Source organism: Conger conger, chromosome 1, assembly GCF_963514075.1.
Source record: "Conger conger chromosome 1, fConCon1.1, whole genome shotgun sequence".
Lineage (NCBI taxonomy): Eukaryota > Metazoa > Chordata > Actinopteri > Anguilliformes > Congridae > Conger > Conger conger.
In genome coordinates this window covers 76,820,210-76,843,434 of record NC_083760.1, presented here as the reverse complement: position 1 = coordinate 76,843,434, position 23,225 = coordinate 76,820,210, and the positions used below count along the sequence as shown (strand labels likewise).

The 23,225-nt window shown below is 45.6% G+C and overlaps 3 protein-coding genes across 3 annotated transcripts; 1 reads left to right on the top strand and 2 right to left on the bottom strand.

Annotated features, from left to right (window-relative positions):
• rnf115a (ring finger protein 115a) lies at window positions 1-5,573 on the top strand. The gene is made up of 9 exons (XM_061260725.1): window positions 1-167; window positions 1,526-1,584; window positions 1,728-1,785; window positions 2,230-2,468; window positions 3,003-3,071; window positions 3,166-3,238; window positions 3,344-3,437; window positions 3,819-3,934; window positions 4,257-5,573. The coding sequence occupies exons 1-9, from the start codon at window positions 90-92 to the stop codon at window positions 4,374-4,376; spliced, it is 906 nt and encodes a 301-aa protein (XP_061116709.1). The 5' UTR covers window positions 1-89; the 3' UTR covers window positions 4,377-5,573.
• A 1,692-nt stretch (window positions 5,574-7,265) lies between these two features.
• Window positions 7,266-12,740, bottom strand: gba1 (glucosylceramidase beta 1). Its single transcript, XM_061251888.1, has 11 exons — window positions 12,601-12,740; window positions 12,309-12,374; window positions 11,921-12,112; window positions 11,220-11,366; window positions 10,647-10,780; window positions 10,148-10,320; window positions 9,234-9,471; window positions 8,867-9,091; window positions 8,203-8,366; window positions 7,940-8,056; window positions 7,266-7,685 (listed from the first exon to the last, which is right to left on the bottom strand). Exons 2-11 carry the CDS (start codon window positions 12,370-12,372, stop codon window positions 7,580-7,582), a joined length of 1,560 nt encoding a protein of 519 aa, XP_061107872.1. The 5' UTR covers window positions 12,373-12,374; window positions 12,601-12,740; the 3' UTR covers window positions 7,266-7,579.
• A 1,275-nt stretch (window positions 12,741-14,015) lies between these two features.
• Window positions 14,016-22,746, bottom strand: dap3 (death associated protein 3). The gene is made up of 13 exons (XM_061252738.1): window positions 22,494-22,746; window positions 22,187-22,228; window positions 21,105-21,227; window positions 18,097-18,198; window positions 17,839-17,947; window positions 17,277-17,369; window positions 16,910-17,040; window positions 16,624-16,704; window positions 15,605-15,781; window positions 15,454-15,513; window positions 14,862-14,951; window positions 14,312-14,429; window positions 14,016-14,229 (listed from the first exon to the last, which is right to left on the bottom strand). The coding sequence occupies exons 2-13, from the start codon at window positions 22,223-22,225 to the stop codon at window positions 14,144-14,146; spliced, it is 1,209 nt and encodes a 402-aa protein (XP_061108722.1). The 5' UTR covers window positions 22,226-22,228; window positions 22,494-22,746; the 3' UTR covers window positions 14,016-14,143.
• Window positions 22,747-23,225: the final 479 nt, after the last annotated feature.

The window sequence follows — 23,225 nt, the reverse complement described above, 5'->3', positions numbered from 1 at the left end:
TGTCATCGCGCTGCATGTAGGGTTGACGGCGGACCGCCTCCTGTTTGGGCAGGAGGACCGACGTCAGTGTTTGTGCCATTCTGTGGAAGATGGCGGAGGCTGCGGCGGTTCCACAGCATCGGTTCTTCTGTCACTGTTGTAAAGGTGAAGTCAACCCCAAACTCCCGGTGAGTATATCGGGCCACTCGGTCTCCTACCACCCTGTCACAGCACGGCTGCTTTTCTTCCTCCGCCGCTGCCAAATCGAGCCCGATGCAACGAGAGGCGCGTTTGTTTAGGGCTAGCCAGAGGCCTTCGACTTGAACATTGAAGCTGTATTTTGGTTTTTCTTCTGATCAGTAAAAAAAGCACATATATTTGTGGTTGATGTGAATTGGTTGCATACATGCTGAATATATAAGCTTATAAAGTGCCATGATCTGCGTCCTCCTCGTCGGAATTTGGATTCGGTTGCGGGGCTCCCGTATGTGGTGGTCTTATTTACTTATTTATGTGTTTCTGAACTTATCAGGGTGGCTGTTTGAGTATTTGCCACGCAGCGTTTTGACATTCGTATGAGGACATTGGTGAAAAATGAAAGTGAAATGAAATGATCGTAGACAGCTCTTAGATTAAGCAAAACTATGTAACAGTTGCGTAGATAACGACATTAAACGTCAGTTTTAGGTTCTCCCATGGTCTAGTCGTAGTCCAGGTTTGACTACAAGTTAAGGTCGTTGTCAGATCGCTATGCTGTAACTTATTCCATTTCATAGAGTGTGATTAACTGAGTCTTTGGTTAAGTAAGGTAATGTGGAAGTCTGTAATCTCCTATTTATAGTATGTTCATGTATATTGTATTCTAGTGAGTGTCAGTGTCAAGATTTTGTGTCTCTCAGTCAGCCAGTGTCACTGCATCTGCAAATATCTGTGTGACTCAAGCTCAAGACTCAAGTGTAAGAATATAGGCCTATTCTCAGCAGTTGAGAACCGGCATTTGGTTCAAGTGGGTGTCTTATGGATTTTATATTACAGTATGACCAGCCTAGGGAATACCCCTCTCATGTACTCTGCTTTTCCTTTCGTTTATACACTTTTGGTGTGTTGGAATGTGTAGGCCCATACAATAGAAGAGAAACAACAGAAGATGCGTATACACAGGGTTTTCTGTAGTTCCTCTTTATAGATGCCAGGGCTTGCATCACAGTGAAGTCCCAATGCTGATATTCACAATCTGGTGTCTAGGGCATGAGCTCACAGTTGGCACAATTAGAGGAAGTGAGCCGTAAACAGAGAATTTCAGGAAGTGCACAGGTCTGATGCTAGCTAATGCTTCTTTGCCTGGCCGGCTATCAGGAATGTGGTATTGAGTAGGAAGCCTTGCAGCATATCAAATGTAATGCTAGTACAGGGTTATCAGCAGCCTTTGTAAAGTTTGTAAAGTTTGTTTGTTTGTAATCTGTAAAGTTTACCTGCGCCTGAATCTTTCATTTTCAGTACGGTGTGAAGCTGTTGACTGATCTTGTTGTGTGGCCTGTGCTTCCAGGAGTATATTTGTCCCAGATGTGACTCAGGATTCATAGAAGAAGTGACGGAAGACTCCAGGTGAGACACGACCTGTTACTGCCTCCGTTTGTCATCCATGCACAACTTTTCATCTCTCGACCCATTGCTATTGTCATCATTATAATTTTTATTGTGGCAAAATACATTCATTAAACGCATTTCTTGTGAACGCTTTGTCTCAGCCTGTTGGAGGGTGGTGCTAATGGGATCAGTGATGACACGGCTACACAGTTTGCAGAGGTACGACCCTTCCCTTCCCGCGTCTTATCTTCCAGTCTGACCCCATGGACATTTCTCCTTCTTCCTTAAAAATGGCAGAGTTTCGCTACATATATTTTCTGCCATCACATTAATTGGAATGAGGGCTAAACCCACGTCAAAGATTTTCCCTAGTTTTTGCAGCATTTTTGCCCGTATTGAAGTAGTGGAAAAGTCTGTGTGATTGGAGCCTTTTTGATTGATGCACAATGCCCATATATTATATCTGCATTGTTGCTTTTGGAGTAATGTGAAAAGAAGAGGGACTGTAGTGGCATTGCTTGCCAGCTTGAACACACTTCCACTTTTGCAGTTTTGTCTCGTGTCTTCCTCTGTCGTTCTGCACCGTTGAGACACGGTCAGAAAACGGAGAGGAGCGTGGAGCTTCTCTTCAGCACTGAGCCGTATCCTCTCCGTGTCCCTCAGCTCTGGCACCTGTTGTTTGTGGAGCGGCCGTTCACAGTAGACTCTGACATCCCGGGCTTGGAGGCGCGTGGTCCAGGCGGTGTCGGAGGCGGCTCCATGGGCGGTTTGGGGGGCCCTCTGGGGATGTCGCTGGGGGGCAGCGAGCACTGGGGGCCCGGCCGCCCCCCTCGCCTGCACAGTCAGAGGAGGTACCGGTCCCGGGGCAGCAGCCGGCCAGACCGCTCCCCGGCCGTGGAAGGGTGAGTGCTCCTCCTCTCTTCCTCTCACGTCTTCTCTTTCCAGCCTTCACTTGGCCCTTTCATTTTCCCCTGTTGGGTTTTCCATTCCTTCCTATGCCAAGGCAGAGCCGGCCAGGTCCTGATCTGGCTCAAACAGAGAAACTAAATTCCTTGACATATTGGGAAATCATTCAATACTTTCACTTTTCCTTGTCAACTACAAAGAAGCATTGCTTTTTTTACTTTAATATTTTAATATTCATGAAGGGAAAATGTGCTGGTTGCATGACAAATGCTTAATATATCCAATTATATCAGAGGTCAGAAATTAACTGCTTCTTTGTATATTCCTCACTATGAGAGATGACAGTATTTATACTTGAAAATGTGCCAGCTCACAGTACTGTATTTTTTGGAAGTTTAGAGTTTGAAGGCCACCGCATTTGGGTTATTCATATTTCCCTGAACACAGCTTTTCTTTCACTACCTCCCCCTCTCTCTCTCTCTCCCTCCCTCTCTCTCTGTCTTCCACTGACTCTCCCACTCTCTCCCCAGGATAGTACAGCAGTTTTTGGCCGGTTTGTTTGCCAACTCAGGCGTTCCTGGCTCTCCTCAGCTATCATGGTAAATTCCTGAGATAAAAAGATTACTGGATTAAAAAAAAGCACGTGTGACTGAATGACTGTGGAAATGTATTGTAATTGCCTGTCACTCTCAGGACGGGCATGCTGCACTCAAACCCCGGAGACTACGCCTGGGGTCAGGGGGGGCTAGACGCTGTCATCACACAGGTCAGTGACATCACAGAGCGCTGGCTTCCACAGCACGGGGCATTGTCATGGCAACGTTAACTTCCTTTTGTCTCTCTTCCTTTGTCCAATGGCGTGGCTCCTCAGTTGCTGGGTCAGTTTGAGAACACGGGTCCCCCTCCAGCAGAGAGAGAGAAAATCTCCTCCCTCCCCACAGTCATCGTCTCTCAGGAACAAGCTGGTCAGTCGTCCCCCCCCCCCCCCCGTTACTAGCACACTCTTTACATTTCTGCCCTCAGTCCCACTAAGGTAGCGTGCAGTAATCCATTCAGACACTTGGGTCATGTGAAAGATTTTATGTTCCCTACAGCACAATACAAAGTGAAACTGATGACTGGGCCCTGGGATTTCCCTCAAAACTGTGCTTAGATAGATTTTAGCCTTTAGACTACCTCCACCCAGAGCAAGTTAAACAGGTTGCATGTTTTACAAACAATTCATTTATACGTCTGTATATTTGCCGAAGCCAATTAAAACTCAGCGTGTCCTTGTCTAACTGCATCTTCACTGGCCCCTTTAACACCCCTCTCTCCTCTCCTGTCCCCCCCTGCTGCTCCCTCAGACTCGTGTTTGGAGTGCCCGGTGTGCAAAGACGACTACTCAGTGGGCGAACCCGTCAGACAGCTGCCCTGCAACCATTTCTTCCACAGCGACTGCATAGTGCCCTGGCTGGAGCTGGTGAGAGAGAGAGGGGGAGAGGAGAGGAAGGAGGAAGGAGGAGGATAGGCTATGAGTAGTGCTGAATGAAGATGGGGGAGAAAACAGGAAGAGGAAGAGGGGGGAGAAAACAGGAAGGTGTAGAGGTGTAGAATTAGCTAATAACAGCACAGAGGCAATGAAGGAGAGATGGTGATGTGAATGAGTAAAGGGACTTGGGGTTTTATTTTTAAAGGAAGATTGAATCTGTGCATGTGCTGTGGATTGGGTTCAGAGACCAGTGTGGGGGGCGGGGCTGGAGATGTACAGTGGATGATGTCATCTCTCCCCTCCCCTTCCTCAGCACGACACGTGTCCGGTGTGCCGGAAGAGTCTGAACGGGGAAGACAGCACCACCCATCAGTCCCCAGAGCCCCCCTCCCTCAACACGGACCCCCGCACACAGGAGAGATGGTCCTTCTGAGTCACGCTGTCGCCCAATCTTTCTCCCCAACCCACACGTGCAGGAGGGACGGTCGTCTCCGCTCTCTCTCATCCACTCACTCGTTCTTATGAAGATGAGCTCTCTGGGAGGTTTATCTCACCCCTCATGCCTCCATCTTTCTCTCTCCTTCTCCCCCTACATGCAGAGATTGGCCTTTTGAGAGATCCAGCTCTTACCTCAGTCTTACTCCTCTTCTGTTTGTCTGACAGTAGCTACACAAGAAAGATATACGTCCTTCCCTTTAATTCTGTATTGTTGATTTCTGGTCTTCTCTTTCTGGTCATGTCCATATTGCAGTGAGGTCAATGCCCATCTCTGTCCGCCCCGTCTCTTCTCCACACATCTGTTGTGGTTTCTTCATGTTCTCAGTCTGCAGAGGAGTAACGGAGGAGGCCAGTGCATTGATAGGACTGACTCCGTCCACTCCTGTAGGACATCCATGAATCCACACCCACATTCAGTTACTGAGGCCGTCCCATGTCCTCCCAGAACCCAGCAGTATGCTCCAGTGCAGGGGTGCCTGATCTCACCCACGGGCTGCTGTGGGTGCAGGGCTTGTGCTGTGGCCCAACATTCAGCCAATGAAGCGGTTGCGCTCTTCGGCTGAATCGGACGCCAAACGGGAACCTGCACCCTCACCGGCCCTTTTTGGGTGGGACTGGGTCCCTCGCTCTAATACAGTATATACTCAGTGCAGCACCCTGGCAATAACTCCCACTAACCTCACCTGTCCTCAGAACCGCGTGTGGCTTCTCGACGCGTCCCTCACCTGTCCTCAGAACCGTGTGTGGCTTCTCGACGTGTCCCTCACCTGCGTCCAATCTGAGCAGTATCTACCTGCCTGAGGTCCATTGCACTGCAGTCCCACAATGCCACAGTGGTCTCCATCCTGTCAGCCACCCTCTCGCTGGTGTATATATTACAGCGCATCTTCAGCCTTTCACTTCTTCAATTGACAGATTTTTTTTTTTTTCTCATTTCTATCGCTCTATTTTTTTAATGTAAATAATTTTAGTCCAACAAACTTCTGGTTTAAAAAAAGATGAACTAAGCGAGCAAGTGTACTGATGATAAATGGTGGAGCCCTAAATATTACAAAAGTATATATTATATATATGATAAAATGTGTATGACAATGTATTAATAAAAAAATAATAAAAACCCGTAACTCATTGATCCACACTGTGAATTAATTCTTCAGGGAAACAAAATGAAAATATGAAAATAAAAAAAAATACATTCTTCCATGTCTGATGTTTTCCTGCTAGATGTAGGTAGTCTTGGTAGCACCTAAATGGGAAGAGTAAATAAATGAGTAACTATGTTGCATGGATCAGTGCTTGAGGAGCTTTTAAATTTGAATTCACGTGTTGTAGATAAAACTGTAAGCGATGATGCCGATTTATGGTGAGGATTTTATGCTGTTAAATTACATAGACAAAGGACATTACCGTCTGCCAGAGCCATATTTTCAGCACCGAACATATTCATAAATTATCAAAATGAGCCTGTCGTTACACCGACAACGTCTCTGAATCACACACTGACACTGTGACATCCCGTGTTGAGATGCTTGCAGGGAGACGCTTCTGATGTTCCGTTGTGGCAGCGCAGGACAGCCAAGGAGGCTGAGTAAGTACGGAGGCCTACTTAAAATGAATAGCATTTCCAGCTGACAATTGTCCATGAGTGTTTCATAGCAACGCTTGTGCTTAAAGGATCATTCACTTTCTGGATAATTTTATATGAATTCAGTTTTAGTGTGTTTTGCATTGGCCCAGAATATTATAGATATCGTCTCTCATACAACTAGCCATCTTCACAACTGCATGAGTACTTCAACAAGGTTACATTAAAGTAAGAAAATACACTTCAAGCAACTCCAAAGCAGCCAGTACAGTGATAAACAGCCTTTCAATAATTTCAATTGTAACCCATTTATACAGCTTCCTTCTAAGAGCTCACATAAATTCTCCCTGAATTTGGAGCTGCCACTTGTGCCTCTGGAGTTGCTACAGTGCACCTGCACCCTTTGAAGTAGGGCTGCAGCTGAAGCTCATTCAGTCCCACCCTCTACTCAACCATCTCCCACACTACAGGCCACACCAACCTAAAGAGCAGCCAGTGCCAGACAGCTGGGTTTTAACTGTGCTAAAGTACCACGCGTCAGCACACAAGGAGCATTGCAAGGACTCAACCCACTAGCATCAGGTTCTGTCTAAAAAGCAGAAACCACCACTGCATGTGCTGGGTGCCTTATGCCCGACAGAATGGCCCATTAAGTCCTGATTCCAGGGTGCAGTTCACTCTGTTATTCTGTTACTGCACACCTGGGCAGAATATTTCAGACTGGAGAAATCAGCCTGGACTAAAGCACCCAATTAACTCATATTGATAAGACTTTTATCCATTTTATTTTTATTTTCGCTATGTCAAGAACAGCAGGGAGTATGGCATCAGAAACGCACACACTCTTCCAACACCCTCACTTAGGAGCATACAGTCATTTTTAATCTCACCGCAAGCCGTGTAGCCGCTGCGTTCATGCCGCTAGCATCGAAGCTCGATCACGACCTGAATCCAGCGGCTCATCTGGGACAGTGCTGTAGAACAAGCACACAGCTCACCCGTACGTCTGTGTGAATGCAGCCACAGCACTAAAATAGAGCTGGAGGGACAGGCTGTGCACCTGGAGCTTATGCAGCCACATAGCTAACGCTAGCCATACGGGGCTAGCCATGTCCCGCTGTTAATGGTTCCTGGTCATAGCTAACTACTAAGCTATAGGCCTCAGCCTACACTTGTAACGATGGGGTCACTTAGGAGCTTGTTCATAGCAGAATTGCATGTAATGAATGAGCAGTCTACTAGTATTATGTCATTTATTGAAATGCTTTCAAAAATTATATATTATGTACATTGCTTTATTGCATCACAAAGGGAATGTCTCACAAGCCTGCTCATCAATGTTTTAACAGTGAATCAAGGAGCACGCTGGGAGAGCGAAATCATTAAGGGATTTCAGTGCAAGGCATCAGTGACAATCAGTGACTGGCCATTTCATTAATGCTGCGAGGGTTCTTTGTTAGAGGTTCAGGGAACGTTTCAGTCAGTTTCTGGGAGGAATGATGGTTCACGCACGTGTGTGTGTCTCTGTGTGTGTGTCTGTATGTGCGCTCTCATTATGGCGCTGCCCAGGTGAGTGTGAGAATGGAGTGTCTTGGAGAGACGGAGGGAATGTAGCCGACAGCCGAGTCCCACACCTCAAACTGCACGTCCTTATCAGACCTGCAACACATTCACACAGAATTTATACTCCACGATGAAAGCAGGTCATCAATGCTACTGAGACACATTGGGCCAGTTTCACAGACACAGATTAAGCCAAGTCCTAGACTAAAGTCTATTTTGAGTGGAGATTCTTAACCAAATTTAGTCCAGGCTTAATCTGTGTCTGTGAAATCGGCCCAATATCTTAACATCTAAATTAGACGCATTAAAATACGAGTGGCAGTGTTTAAACCCCCCTCACTGTCTCTCACCTGTTCAGCACAGTGAGCACTCTGGATCCATCTGGCCTGGTGAAGGCAGCAGTCTCTAAATCAGACTCCGAGCTGTAGGACACGCCCACACGCTGGGACCCCTCCTTCAGGAACTTACTGAAGGGCAGACGTAATTAGTATTAGTAGCGGGTCAGACCTCCCGAGTCACACAAAGAAGAATGTGGGCAATAAGGTTAGTGATTGGCCCAGCAGTTCGAGAGGAGGCCTGAAGCCGTGACATCACACGCAGCGCGGGCCCCCACCTGAAGTGGGCCATACTGTAGAAGGTGGGCTGCTTGTAGAAGACATCTCGGGTTCTGTCCACGATGATCGGGCTGTCCACAAAGTTCTTGACCCAGTTCGGCCCCCCGCCCAAGTCCAGAGCCAAGTTCCAGTCAGTCCAGCCCGTCACATAGTGGTTGAGGTCCTGGAGGAAAAGCAGAGGTACCTACATACACCAAAACGCACTGGGCACACACTGGGAATCTGGCATGGCTTTAATCTTGGCAGGAATGCACAGTAGCGAGAGCACACAGGTTGCAGCTTGTGTCTCCCTCGTGGAATGACACACAGACACAAATGACACATTTACTTAAGCCCGTTCATAACGGCTTCATGCTTTCAGGTGAATAATGGACTCTTTGTGCATAATGAATGCAGACTATGGTTCAGTATGCATTCCGTGTGAAATTCACCTGTCACTCAGATCACCAGTTGCACAGGTCTTAAGGAGTCACCCCCTGGGCCACAAGGTGACCTGGCATCACATTTAAAAACATGCTTTTAATAATGGAGCAAAGGTCTCTCATCAAGACTGAGAGAATTGAGACAAACTTCCTTCACAATAGGGACCCTCATTTCCTGAGAGCCAATCTCTCCCCATTTGCACACTGACGGGGCCAACGTTGGCGCGGAGTGGCAGCTGACCTCGATGATGTCATGGGCGTAATCCTCGGCCCTGTCCCAGCTGCCCAGCCTCACCCCCCTGTCATAGGGCTTCCAGCCCGCACACGCCTCCGTGCCAAACAGGAAGTACTCCGGGTAGAGGTGGTGCGTGGTAGAGAGGGTCAGCTCAGCCGGGGCGATGCCGTCCATGTACCAGTGAACTGCGATGCCGTGGATGTAGCGGGCAGCGTGGACGTCATTCAGCACCTAAGAGAGGGGGGAAACCAGCCATCAGAGTGAGCACAGTCATCAGAGTGAGTGCAGTTCTCTCTCTCCACTTCAATATACTCTCTCTCTCAACATTTTCCATGCCAGTTTATCAGTCTCTCACTCCCTCCCTCCCACTCACCACTCGGGCCCAGTGCGGCAGCAGCAGCCTCTGGTCGTCAAGAATAAGCAGCTGAGTGCGCTGGTGCTGGGATTGGGTGAGGGTGGGGCCTAAGTCCATGGTCACCCAATCGCGTTGTGTCTCTGGGGTGAAACCCAGCGCCTGGAAGCTGTAATTGGTCATCTCCCCAGCCGTTGGCTCGTTCCCTGTTGTCATAGCCCAGAAGGTCAGGTTGTACTTCCTGTACTCATCCAGGAATCTAGGGGTAAGGAAATGCCATTGTATTATAAGGCATACAGTCCACCCTAGTCTGGAATGCAGTGCTGAGTGTTACACAGTTAAAGGCACCCACAGTAATTTCAGTGCTAATGGGTTACAAAAAGATGAGGACATGGTACAACAGTATAAAATTATTCTCCTAATGAAATAACGGTAAAGGTCTCCATAAAAAGCAGTACAAATAAGTATTTGAAATGAGTGTCAGACTGACATCACTTCCTATTCAGTCTTCTGCATTTCTTCTTCTTCGTTCCGCTCATCACCATGGAAATTAACTCACCACTCACTCATCAGGTAAGATACAGAAATGAATACTTTGCCAACATTTTGCCAAATAAACCATGCCTAACTACCTCTGATGTATTTGACATTGCCACAGTTATGCGAACTGCAACAGTAACAAAGGCTCAGTATTATAGAGTTTAGTAGGAAAATAAATGTTGTTAACCAGGCTACCGAGACACCAGTACAAGGTGTTAAAAACTACGAGTACCACGATCCACCAAGGTACTTAGTTGCCATCCACATGAATTTGGTAAAAAAAAAAGCAACTGAAAGCTCTGAGGACATAACCGAGTGGGCTTTGAACACCTCTCTCATGTTCTGAGTAGGCTTTGAATAGTGCAGCAGAGCAGGGTTGGGTTGTCACAGTTCACCTGACATAGTATTTAGCCCAAGTCTTGTACTCCTTGCCTCCTGGTTGGCCCTTCAGCGTACCCTTGCCAATGAGCGCACCGTTGGTCTTCATCCAGGCGGGGGCGCTCCAGGCGCTGGCCAGCAGGGACAGGGGCTGGGAAGAGAGGGCCTGGGCACGCTGGAGCAGAGGGATCTGAGAGGGGTGTTATGGGTAGGGTGACCGGAGACACAGAGAGACAGGGAGGGATAGCAACAGAAGGATATCACTGGGAAATCATAGAGGGGCAGGGCGTGAGAAGAGTAAACAGTTGGAAATGAGCACGAGCAAAATGCCAAATACATCTCACTGTTGGTTTGAGTGTAACATTATGTAATACTGTTGTAAAAACTGCTTAAAAAACTGTTGTAAGATGTAGTAGAATGGGGACGTGCTGGCATTTCTATGCTTATGACTGCACAATGACTACATGCGGAGATGCTTTAACACAGCCAACATGGTCTTCTCACTTCTTAGCTCACCTTCATGTGCAAGTCTTCGGGGGCCAGGGTGAAGTTATCCAGCTGGTAGTCGCCAGGCGTGTCAGCATAGGTGTACTGACGTGTGGAGAAGTCACAGCTAGCCATCGGCACACGCACCACATTGTACTCTATGCCTGAGTGAGACATTTGCCATTCAAAGGTCACTTTTTTTCCAAGTTGTAAACCAGACGGCAGTATCCTCACAAGTCAGGTGTGAAACTGCCTTTTGTACTGTCGTGCCATGTAACAAACTTCAATATATTCAACAATTAAAATGGCTTCCTCAAAGTTATTGCAGTTGAGGTTGTATCATGAGTTTGAATCTGCGACTTTGACCAGTACTTTCATTTGATTCTGTACATATAGCCTGCAGTCTTTTTACAACATAAGATGCATGTTGCACAGACTTGGAATACTGGAGACAACAGTTACCTAGAATACTGTAGGTAACAATGACACAATTTCTCTAGACTGCAAGATGCAGTCAAGTCACTATGACCCAAAAGTTGGTCCAGATACACGCATAATGCCATCTCCCTGTCCCTGTCCCTGTCCCTGTCCTTGTCCCCTCACCTTCCACAGAGAAGTACTGCCTCAGAAGCTGGTCCTGCGCTCCTGGGGACAGAGTCAGGATGTTCATGGCTGCCGAATCCGTCATAGCACCCCCAAAGCCTTTAATCCTCTGATACTTCTGAAAGACGACTACACTGAGCCTCAGACCTGAGAGGACGAAGGAGAGACAGCGGTAAGAGACACACACACTCTTGACAGCAGTAAGTGACACACACACTCCCGACTCCTTGAACCATCCAGCAACATCTACAATGGTAATAACTGCCTGGGACTGTTCCCCAACATTCTTCCACCATAATTAGAATGACAGGCCACCTTGAAATAAGGAGGGAAATAATACAACTACCATATTTTTTTAACTTACTGCTGGACTTGGAAAAACAAAATGCTGTATAGCATCTTTAATATAGGATGTCTATTTCATTGTTAAGGTTATTTAAATCTTCCCCCTCATGTTGACTTAATTGAGAAGGCTGACTGTATTCAACTGGAAATGTTGGCTATATACCTCTATAGGCCAGTTTCAGAGACACAGATTAAGCTTAGTCCTACACAAAACAGAGTTGAGGACAACCTGAGGTCTAGTGGCTAAGATACATGACAGGGACCTGTAAGGTTGGTGGTTCAAGTCCTATGTCCTTGCAATACAAGCTATGCATATCACACTTCCTAATGTCCAGTTCAAGAACAATCCCACTCACCAGCCCCAGTGCTCCTGTTCTGTACCTGGCCCTGGCTGCGCTCCAGCCTCTTGCCTGTCTGGGTGGTGAGGAATGACAGATACTGTCCCGGTGGTGGTAGCTGGACGGAGCCCGGAGTATCACAGTGAGTGGCGTTACATTCACACGCCACGGAGCCGTGGCCGAAGTTCCGAGACTCACATTCATTGTTGCCTGCACCACACATCAAACATCGTAAGAATGCAGAAGGATGAATGCTGATATACTACTTGAGGGGAAAAGGGAAATCGTGATATATGGGACATATCTTACATTAGCGCAACTGTGAAGAACAAACCCCATAGCACTTTGTCATGTACACGGACATTGTCAAAGCAGGAACTGAAATGGACTGCCTAGCCTGACTGACCTCTGGAAGGTGTACTCGCTACCGCGAGCGTAATGAAGAGGACTAAGGCAGGTTGTGTCATCATGTCTGCAGAGACAGAGGAAGGGTGCAGATTTTGATTAAATTAGTTGCCATATATATACCCTTATTTTAACGTCCAAAATTCATTCTGAATAGCGCCGCATTTTATCAACTTTGGCACTGCCTAGCACATTTCTTCTTTTACAAAAGTGAAAAAGGTTTGCACATAACAAATCCCAAAACAATTTAGCTGATGTAATGATGTAATGTTAATGCTGTAATTTCGACATACCTTCCCTTTTTCAGAAATTGCGTTTCAGCAATGTTTTCCTACTTTTCATTTATGTCAGGAAAACAACAAGCTCCCTGAAACGCATGTCTGCAGCAAGCTAGTTCCAATATCCGGGTTACGCCGCGTTTGTTTGGGCAAAGTCAGCGATCATATGACACCTGCAGTGCTGGGAGGGGCGAGTTCGGTGACATCATCATCATGTGATATTGTGGTTGGCCTGCCATTCGAGGTTTTATTTTCTTCAGGATGCAGTTATATTAATCTTCCACTGGATGTCGGCACTGAAGCACATTACCCTTCGCCATTTCTCTGAAGGGCTGGCATATTTTGTGACTTAACGCTGATAGCCAGGGAGCGCTTTCCAAAAGCAATTTCTGTTAAATATTCCGCCCATCGAATATTGTTGTTTGCTCAAATAGTTTCATGCCTAGAAAATAATAAAAAATGATGGACATCACTAGACATTGTAACGCTATCTCTGACAAGCAATGAATGCTTCTGTAGTTTATCTATTACTGACTTGGGTTATACCTCTTTAAACACCTGGGACTAACACATTTGCTTGGCGTAAGGCAGTTTAAATTTGTGCCATTTTACACTCTTGCCCAGAGCATGGTTTATATTCATTTCACATGCAGTCAAAAAAACAGCTTGGCAATTTAGTTCAAGTACCATACTCAAGGGTACAATGGTAGTACCCCACCTTCTGGGAATCAAACTTACAACTCTGGAGTCGCAACCCAAGTTCCCGAGCTATTATGCGATACTGCCACCCATGTGCTTCAACCCAGAATGTGAATATGTGAATATACATCCTGTCCTCCTCACTGTAACCCAGTCATTTGGTTAACATGATTCTCATGTGGGGTGGCACAGATGGTGCAGTGGGTAGCACTGCTGCCTCACAGCAAGGAGGTCCTGGGTTCGAATCCCCGTCGGCCGGGGCCTCTCTGTGCGGAGTTTGCATGTTCTCCCCATGTCTGCGTGGGTTTTCTTCCGGGTACTCCGGTTTCCTCCCACAGTCCAAAGACATGCAGGTTAGGCTGATTGGAGAGTCTAAATTGCCCGTAGGTATGAGTGTGTGAGTGAATGGTATGTGTGCCCTGCGATGGACTGGCGACCTGTCCAGGGTGTATTCCTGCCTTTCGCCCAATGTATGCTGGGATAGGCTCCAGCCCCCCTGCGACCCTGTTCAGGATAAGCGGGTTCAGATAATGGATGGATGGATTCTCATGTGTAGCACACCAAGCCATACTACACAAAGTTAACAGCGCTGACTGCTCAGTTGCTCATTCTTGTCAATTGTTTGAATTATTTGTTTGATTGTGTTTTTTCCAGGAACATCTCCAAATCAAACACTTGGCAAAATTCTGGACAGCGTATTCCTCCCATATCAGAACAAAGAGGTCTACAGACATCTTGAACAGCATTTTATTATTTAAAAAAAAAACATTTTGTGAGGCACTTCATAAAACAAAGTGTAGCACAATAACAACGTGGGTTAAATAATACAGTTTGGGACGACGCGTGTGTAACTGCGTGTTCAGAGGGACGCGCACACTCTCTCCAGCACCGACGGGTTCCTGTCGCTGAGGAAGATGAGCTCTTTCTTTCCATCCTCAGTGCGGCCTGCAGAGGTCAATACACACAGGTGTAAGCGAGGTTCTTGTGTAAACCGGCAACATGTAAAAAGCCATGTGCACACACTCACTTTGCTCATGCTGCAGCCAGTTGCGGTCAATGTAGTACTGATAGCAGCTCTCGAATTCCTTGTCACTGTACACTGGCACCGGGACGGGCAGAAAGGGTTCCAAGCTGACAAAGCCCTCCTGCCAAAAGATGGGAATTCGGAAATGAGCGACATTACAGCACTGCGGTTGGCAAGAAAATAAGTAAGATCTCTACTCTATTCAGCTGGACACTGTTAGCGTTAAAAGAGATACGCTGGTTAGTCTAATCCGTGCTGTAAGGGCATTGAGCACCTACAGAGCTAAATTTTTAAAGCTGGGGACACATTTGTGAAATGAAGAACAGCACTCAAGCTGGAAAGAGTGTGTCCTTACACTAAATGAAAAGGAAATTCTGCTGCATAAATACACCGTTTAATTTCTGTCTCATTTCTCTCAGGCCTCACTCTTAAAATGTTGCTTAAAAGGCTGAGGAAAACCATCAGAAACGCACAAAAACAAAATGACATTTAAAATCTTTAGTAGTTTTGAAAGAGTACTGCATGTTAAAAATGTGAGGGGGAAGAGCCTGACCTCTCCGAGCAGCTCGTGGGGCAGGTAGGCGAAGTTGGGTTTGAACAGAGCTCCTGTTTGGGACACTGCTGTGATGATGGCCCCCCCAGACTGTGAGGAGAACGTGGGAGGAAAGAGAGAAAGTATTTGTCTTTTCTTTCCGAACCTGCCCATATGGCAAGTTAAATTTCTGTCTGGGGTGCCCTGTAGCTTATTGGTTAAGGTAAATGGCTGGGACACCCAAGGTCGGTGGTTCTAATCCCAGTGTAGCCACAATAAGATACGCACAGCCGTTGGGCCCTTGAGCAAGGCCCTTAACCCTGCATTGCTCCAGGGGAGGATTGTCTCCTGCTTAGTCTAATGAACTGTACGTCGCTCTGGATAAGAGCGTCTGCCAAATGCCAATAATGTCCAAATATTACTGCAAAAGAAAAACAAAAAGCTTAATATTCAATTATAGTTGTGTATTCCAAGATATACAACAAGAGAATAAAAAAATAAAAAAACATTTTAAAAGGGGACCCATAATAGGATTATTATTCAAACATATTGACTTTTGCATGTAAAAAAGGATTTTGAATTGATTCTATGGACTCAAAGTTCCCACTCTCACCCAGTCCTGTTTGAGCATTTTCCTCAGGTTGTACACCAGGGTCAGCTCCTCAGGGGCCATCTGTCGGGGAGCGAGAGAGAGCCGGAGTGAAGACGAGAAACACACACGGACTACGAAAAACAAAGAGCGGGGGAGATAATGACAAAGGCACCTCAATTTTGCGCTCCTTCGTCAGGGTAGTCCGTCCCCAGAGCGAGTTCACCCCGTCCACCGCCACCGCCAGCCTGAATGGCTCCTGCCCCCCCTCCAGCGGCCGGCCCACCTGCAGCCTCAGCTCTCTCAGCAGGGCCCCCACCACATCGCTGCTGCTCTTCGCCCGCGCCAGACCCTGCACAGGGGGGGAACACAGTGAGGGAGAGGGGACGCCACTCATACGGCACGCCCTCAGCTGGTCACTGTGGTGTGTTAGCCCTCTAACTGCCCTATAGCACTCTCAAGCTTATACTTCTATAATAACTGCTAGAGTCCCTATTAAAACCACACTAAATTCTCTCGACTTTCTCAATTCTCTCAACCAAAGCCAAAACCCCTTGGGATTTGGGTGGAGCCATTTCATATTGGGCTTGGGACGGAATGGGTTAAGGTGGAAGATGTTGATGTAACGATCACCACTGCGAATTGAAAACAATGGAGTCCTAGAATTCTGACTTAGAACGTGGAAAAAACCATGACAAAAAGAATTAAGCACAGAGAATTATAGTATGTGTTAAAAGGAGTTAAAAGGAGAGGTAAGAGTTACATCAAGGGTGCGCAAGGACTGCCAGACTGTTTTCAGGATTCAATGCCAGCTTCGGTTCTGATTCGGTTAGCCTAGTCTTTTATTCGATGTGACATTTTTGATGAAATCATAAGCTACAGTACAGCTGCACAATACACACGTCCTTGGTGAACACATTTTGCTGCTGTCTGAGATTGGAGTCATCCAGACCTGTTGCGTGCAGCTGTTTGGAAAACTGAGCCAGAATATTTGGCTGAAATAAAAACCAGCACATGCACCAGCCCTCCAGGAACCGGAGTTGTGCACCACTGGGTTGAATGTTATACAGTTCCCTAAAATTTGTGTCTCATGAGAGAAATACGCAAGAGATCATTATTCTGAGTAGACCTGGTGTAGTGAGGAGATAATGGAAGGTGCAGACATGGAGAGCTACAGAGAGGAAGGACACTCACATGTTCCACTATCTCCTTCAGGGGCCGTCCCTCTTCAGTGCTCTCCCTCTTAGTCCATACATAGCGCCTGGTCGTCTTTATCTGGGCAATTTCACAATGGTTCATCAACCAAAAAATAACCCTATCCCTCCGTCCATCCATCCATTTATTTCCATCAGTCTATCGTTCATTCATCTATCCATGCATCCATCCATCCATCCATCCATCCATCAAGCTCTCCATCCATCCATCCATCCATCAAGCTCTCCATCCATTTCCATCCATCTATCCGTATATAAATAAATACCTGGGACAGGAAATGCTCGTTTGTGGTTCGGAAGTTGCGTAGCCATTGGACAGCCAGCATTGGCTGATCATACCGGGAGGAATTGAAGGCAGAAGGGAGGATTTCCCTGCAGTTCTTCACCAGCAGGTGAGCTGAGAGAGAGAGACAGAGACAGAGGCAGAGACAGAGACAGAGACAAAGACAGAGACAGAGAGGGGGGGGACCAGAAGGAGGGCAGAGTGGAGACCAGAAAGATTCAGTAATCACCGCATTATGAAAGGGGTTGGGGAACGGCAGCGCGGAGAGGTGGTCTCTATCATGAACGGTTGAAATACCTTGTTTGAGGGTCATGGCAGTATGCTAGTAAAAGTCTTAAGAGAGTATTTACCATCAGGTACACACAGTATCAGCCATCCTTGGCTGAAGCAGTACTGCAGAGCATGACACAGCGACAGAGACTTCCCAGTGCCTTTCTCGCCATCTACACAATCAGTCAAGGCCAACATGGCTATACACATGGCTATGTATAGAAAAAAAATACACATTGTTCTATGAGGTACCATAAAACATAAGGTACATACAGGTTATGAAGACTACTACTACACAAAAAAAGTACTTTAGACAGGGTTATCTAAACCAATAGTTGTACACATGCCCAGAATATTTACAGTTGCTTGTATAGTTACTTGACAAGGTCCCTCCATGTATGAATGTGTGGAGAAGTGAGCAGTGTACAGTCTGGAGTCTGAGAGAGTCAGTGTACTGATGGTAGTGCTATGAATTTGCCTGTGTGTGTGTGTGTGTGTGTGTGTGTGTGTGCATGAATGTATGAGGGTGTCAGTGTGTGGGTGTTTGTGTATGTATGTACGTATGTGGGTGTCTGTGTGTGTCTGTGTGTGTTTGTGTGTGTGTGTGTGTGTGTACAGGTGGGCAGAGAGACTAGAGGATACAGAGCATGTAGTGGATGGGGGGCTTGCTGTAGTCGGCTCTCTTGAGGAGCGAGATGATCTCCAGGGCCGGCTCGCGCACCATCATGCTGCACTCATTGAACGTCTTCACCTGGAGCACAGACACGAAAGGGAAGGCTCAGTCCATGCAGGTGTGTGCCGGTGAAACACGGCCACCTGCATTACAGCGTCAGGGGGCCCAGCACGAGCCCAGGGTGGCCCTCAGAATGCCACCCCCTCCCCTCTCCCCCTCCCGTTTACCTGCTTCTGGAATCGATCGGGCAGGCCTTGGGGGAACAGGGACCGGATGGTGGCTGGGGGAAGGGTGTAGTACTGACCCAAATGCTGCTCTGAGTGCTGAGCCTGAACACAGGAAAAGAGAAAAGATGGGTGAAGGACAGGAGAAGAGAGGAGGGAAAAAGGAGGAGGCAGACGGGGACACAGTGAGCAGCCGAAAGTCTGCTACTGCATGCTAGTCACACGGATCAGCATGCTTATCCATTCTGAGTGGGCAGAACCATCAACTCAGAACTGACAACAGAGGTCGTCCATTTTCTAGATGCAGCATTAACAACCACTAGAGATATTCCAGGGGTGTGTGTGGAAGAAGCCTCTCGACAGAACAGCAGATGAGATTAAACCACAGCGAGAGAGGCACATTGAAGCAAAAGCAGGACAGGGCATCTTTCTACTGCCACCCAAGATGGCAGTGTGATGCTGTTAATATTCACTTTTAGATGATGACATTTTTACTGTCAAACTGTGAAAATTATAATGTTATTACTATTCAATTATGCACAATTAACACCGTGAGGTTCACATATCACCCTCTAGTTAAATATACAAATGGCACTGGTAAAGAAAAATAGTGACAGCTTTGAAGCATTGCTAATGTGTTCACGTTATAAACTTGATAGAACTAGTGAGCAAATCAAATGTGTAGTGGGTTCAAACATTTATGCAGATATTTCTAGTGCAAGTATAACCTATGCTGAAATGTACAGTCCCCTCCAAAAGTATTGGAGCAGCAAGGCCAATTCCATTGTATGTGTAAGTCATTGAATACATTTGGGGTTGAGATAAAAAGATGAACAGGAGACAAGAATTTCAGCTTTTATTTCCTGGTATTAACACGTAGATGTATGAAACTACTTAGAACATCACACCTTTCTTATCACACCACCCAATTTTTTAGGTGAGCAAAAGTATTGGAAGTAAATAAGTAAATAACACTTAATATTTGGTAGCATATCCCTTGCTTGCAATAGCTGCATCAAGCCTTCGACCCACTGACATCACCAAACTGTTGCATTTTTCTCTCTAATGTAGTCCCTGTGTGTTTGCGGAGTAGACATTCAGAAAAATTTATTGTTTAACCAATAAATATAACAGGACACATCTGGGCAACAAGAAGCACCTGTCAGTCACATGACCCAATACTTTTGCTCACCTAAAGATTGGGTGGTATGATACAAAAGATGATATGTTCTAAGCTAGATATACAGTCAGGTCCATACATATTGGGACATCGACACAATTCTCCTCTTTTTGGCTCTATACACCACCACAATGGATTTGAAATTAAATGAACAACATATGCTTTAACTGCAGACTTTCAGCTTTAATTTGAGGGTATTTACATCCAAATCAGGTGACTGGTGTAGGAATTACAACAGTTTCTATATGTGCCTCCCACTTTTTAAGGGACCAAAAGTAATGGGACAATTGGCTGCTCAGCTGTTCCATGGCCAGGTGTGTGTTATTCCCTCATTATCTCATTTACTAGGAGCAGATAAAAGGTCTAGAGTTCATTTCAAGTGTGCTATTTGCATTTGGAATCTGTTGCTGTCAACTCTCAATATGAGATCCAAAGAGCTGTCACTATCAGTGAAGCAAGCCATCATTAGGCTGAAAAATCAAAACAAACCCATCAGAGAGATAGCAAAAACATTAGGTGTGGCCAAATCAACTGTTTGGAACATTCTTAAAAAGAAAGAACGCACCGGTGAGCTCAGCAACACCAAAAGACCCGGAAGACCACGGAAAACAACTGTGGTGGATGACAGAAGAATTATTTCCCTGGTGAAGAAAAACCCCTTCACAACAGTTGGCCAGATCAAGAACACTCTCCAGGAGGTAGGTGTATGTGTGTCAAGTCAACAATCAAGAGAAGACTTCACCAGAGTGAATACAGAGGGTTCACCACAAGATGTAAACCATCGGTGAGCCTCAAAAACAGGAAGAGCAGATTAGAGTTTGCCAAACAACATCTAAAAAAGCCTTTACAGTTCTGGAACAACATCCTATAGACAGATGAGACAAAGATCAACCAGAATGATGGGAAGAGAAGAGTATGGAGAAGGAAAGGAACTGCTCATGATCCAAAACATACCACCTCATCAGTGAAGCATGGTGGTGGTAGTGTCATGGCGTGGGCATGTATGGCTGCCAATGGAACTGGTTCCCTTGTATTTATTGATGATGTGACTGCTGACAAAAGCAGCAGGATGAATTCGGGCAATATTATCCGCTCATATTCAGCCGAATGCTTCAGAACTCATTGGACGGCGCTTCACAGTGCAGATGGACAATGACCCAAAGCATACTGCGAAAGCAACCAAAGAGTTTTTTAAGGCAAAGAAGTGGAATGTTATGCAAAGGCCAAGTCAATCACCTGACCTGAATCCGATTGAACATGCATTTCACTTGCTGAAGACAAAACTGAAGGGAAAATGCCCATTTTGGTCCCTTAAAAAGTGGACCAAAAGGCTCCCTTAAAAAGTGGGAGGCACATATACAAACTGTTGTAATTCCTACACCGTTCACCTGATTTGGACGTAAATACCCTCAAATTAAAGCTGAAAGTCTGCAGTTAAAGCACATCTTGTTTGTTTCATTTCAAATCCATTGTGGTGGTGTATAGAGCCAAAAAGATGAGAATTGTGTCGATGTCCCAATATTTATGGACCTGACTGTATATACCAGGAAAAAAAGCTGAAATTCGGTCATCTCATGTACATCTTTTGACCTCAAACTCAATTGTCTTCAGTGAATAGCAAAAACAAAAGGAATTGCTGTTCCAATAATTTTGGAGGGGACTGTATGTTGGACACAGACTGTACATACAGATACAGACTGTTCAGCAGTGACAAGAGTGCAGCCTGAAATACTGTCAGTCTGATTTCTACTGTTAATAGATAATTTTTGCTTTTACATTTGTTTTCAATTAGGAGTGACGGTTGACGCGCTTTAAATTTCAAAAAACTCACGGGATCCCCCTCAGCGGTTCTGAAGATTGCATGTTTAGGTCTAACGGAAGGTTCCGGCTCCACTGCTGCTGACCCCAGCTGCTGGATGAGTCCACTGCCATGGAGTGAACGGGTTTGAGTCACCTGTTCATTTCACATTAATTGGGGTGAGAAAAGTTACGGGAATTCAAATTGCAGTTATATCAGCCATAACTCTATGCCAAAACATAATTCAAATCAATAAAAAAAATGCAGAACATCTCTCAAAAAGTCAAAGTTATCACTCCTGGGCTTTCAACAAAGACGCATCACTTGATTTAAGTCACCTGGTATAGAAAGATAAGAATTAGGACCACCTTACTTGGGCAGTACTTGAATAGAGCACCTTCATGATAATGTTTTCATGGGGACACAACACTGCAAAAAGTGATCTATCTGTCACGACACACGATTAACTGACCTTCTCTTTAGTACTACAGCAATACCCGCACTGGTCAGCCATGTTATCTTAGATCTACATTAAATCCAGATCCCAATGAGATAAATAAATCTTTTTACAATATAGTACAATAAAAACAATAACAACTGTCAGCACCTTAGCGGTCATCGCAATAACATATATCAGTGTACCAAACATATAAAAATCAACCAGAGGGATAAAATGTTGAATCTGAGATCACTTCTGTAGTAAGTTCCAAGTTCCAAGTTCATGGACCATAGGAAATACGAGCTGTCTTCCCAAATTCAACATTGCAAGAGTGTAAACTGTAGTTACAGGAATTCCGGGTAAAAATTATAAAGATACAGCAGGATGTTTTCTGAGGTGACCTAAAGTCAAAAGGGAAAGCACTCTCTCTTACAGATGACAATAGAGAGAGAGATTTTGCATTCAATATTTGCTGCCCACCCTGACAACAACCTTCAAATGTATACCGAAGCAGACCTGCTACACTACAAATAAGAGAGACAAACTACGATCATTTCAGAACGCACGAGAACAGGGTCACATTAACCCTCGGGTCCCGGTCATCTGTCAGTAAACGATACACGTATAAAAACAAAAAATGGTGAGAGTGAAATAAGACAAGTTGCTTTCGACTTACGGTCTGTCTGAGTCCAAAATGCAGCCGGTGCAGGGCCATGATCTGGAACACAATGAACATATACAATAAACATGTAAACATTGGGGAGCTAATTGAAGTTAATGTAATTTGACCAAGCAAATAACGTAGATAATCGCGACACACATCCTCATACAGGGTTGTAAGACATGTAGCTAGCTAGCTACGAAAGTCTTACTCGGTCAGCAAATAAAATTGCTTTTCCGTCCTTACTGATCAATATATGACAGTCTACAACACGTGAGAATAATGAGCTAGCTTGAGCTAGCTAGCTGTAATGCATACTGACCGTTGTACAGTTAATTATGACGTTGAGAACCAAATGCGTAGCTAGAGCTTCCTTGAATATTGTCCAAATGTGTTGTCCAAGTGAGTAATGCAGTCAGAAGACGTAACCATTCAGTAGATTAAATGTCAAATGATATAACCTGGTTTCTTCGGTCGTTCTGTCAGACCGTTAGTAGTATGGACGTCGCCATTTTGGTTTGGGGCAATGTGAGGTAGGACGTTGAAGTCAGCGCAGTCAATCCCACCGGGAGAACGTGACCAATGTGAGTACTGGATATGAGCTCCGCTTGTTTGACAGGTTTAGGAACCGCGTAAAGACGTGCGTTTTTATTGGTCCTCACATTTGAAGCTATGTTGTTTTGGCAAATTCCGTATCTTGGCTTCAGTAGATGTCAATAGAATACAGAATCAGAATTATGGAATTCAAAGTCATGATTTAAAAAAATTGACATGATACTATCATATTATCTTAATTTTGGCATATCATATTGTGTCCATTCCTTGTCCATTATGCTATTTCCCCAAGCCATCATCAGGATTTATGGGGAGTGCCACCTGTTGAGGGGACATAATTTATTCCCTGGACCTTTTCTGGGGCCCAGACGATCCTCATCCAGTTGGGAAGAATCCCTACAACATCCTGCTTAATTTAGGAGAGCACAGACCAGCATAGGCATCCTTCACTGAATCTTATTATTTTGCTTGGGCAGTCCACTATGCTTAAACGTGCCAT

Coding starts and splice junctions, on each gene's coding strand:
- gba1 (XM_061251888.1), bottom strand. CDS start 12,372: ATGATGACACAACCTGCCTTAGTCCTCTTCATTACGCTCGCGGTAGCG. Junction 8,367..8,866: donor ACGCCCATGACATCATCGAG/GTCAGCTGCCAC, acceptor CTTTTCCTCCAG/GACCTCAACCACTATGTGAC. Junction 8,057..8,202: donor TACAGTATGGCCCACTTCAG/GTGGGGGCCCGC, acceptor TCTGCCCTTCAG/TAAGTTCCTGAAGGAGGGGT.
- dap3 (XM_061252738.1), bottom strand. CDS start 22,225: ATGGCCCTGCACCGGCTGCATTTTGGACTCAGACAGACC. Junction 17,948..18,096: donor CCGATCGATTCCAGAAGCAG/GTAAACGGGAGG, acceptor TCTGTGCTCCAG/GTGAAGACGTTCAATGAGTG. Junction 17,041..17,276: donor GATACTGTGTGTACCTGATG/GTAAATACTCTC, acceptor TCTCTCTCTCAG/CTCACCTGCTGGTGAAGAAC.
- rnf115a (XM_061260725.1), top strand. CDS start 90: ATGGCGGAGGCTGCGGCGGTTCCACAGCATCGGTTCTTCTGTCACTGT. Junction 1,786..2,229: donor CGGCTACACAGTTTGCAGAG/GTACGACCCTTC, acceptor CGTGTCCCTCAG/CTCTGGCACCTGTTGTTTGT. Junction 2,469..3,002: donor CGCTCCCCGGCCGTGGAAGG/GTGAGTGCTCCT, acceptor CTCTCTCCCCAG/GATAGTACAGCAGTTTTTGG.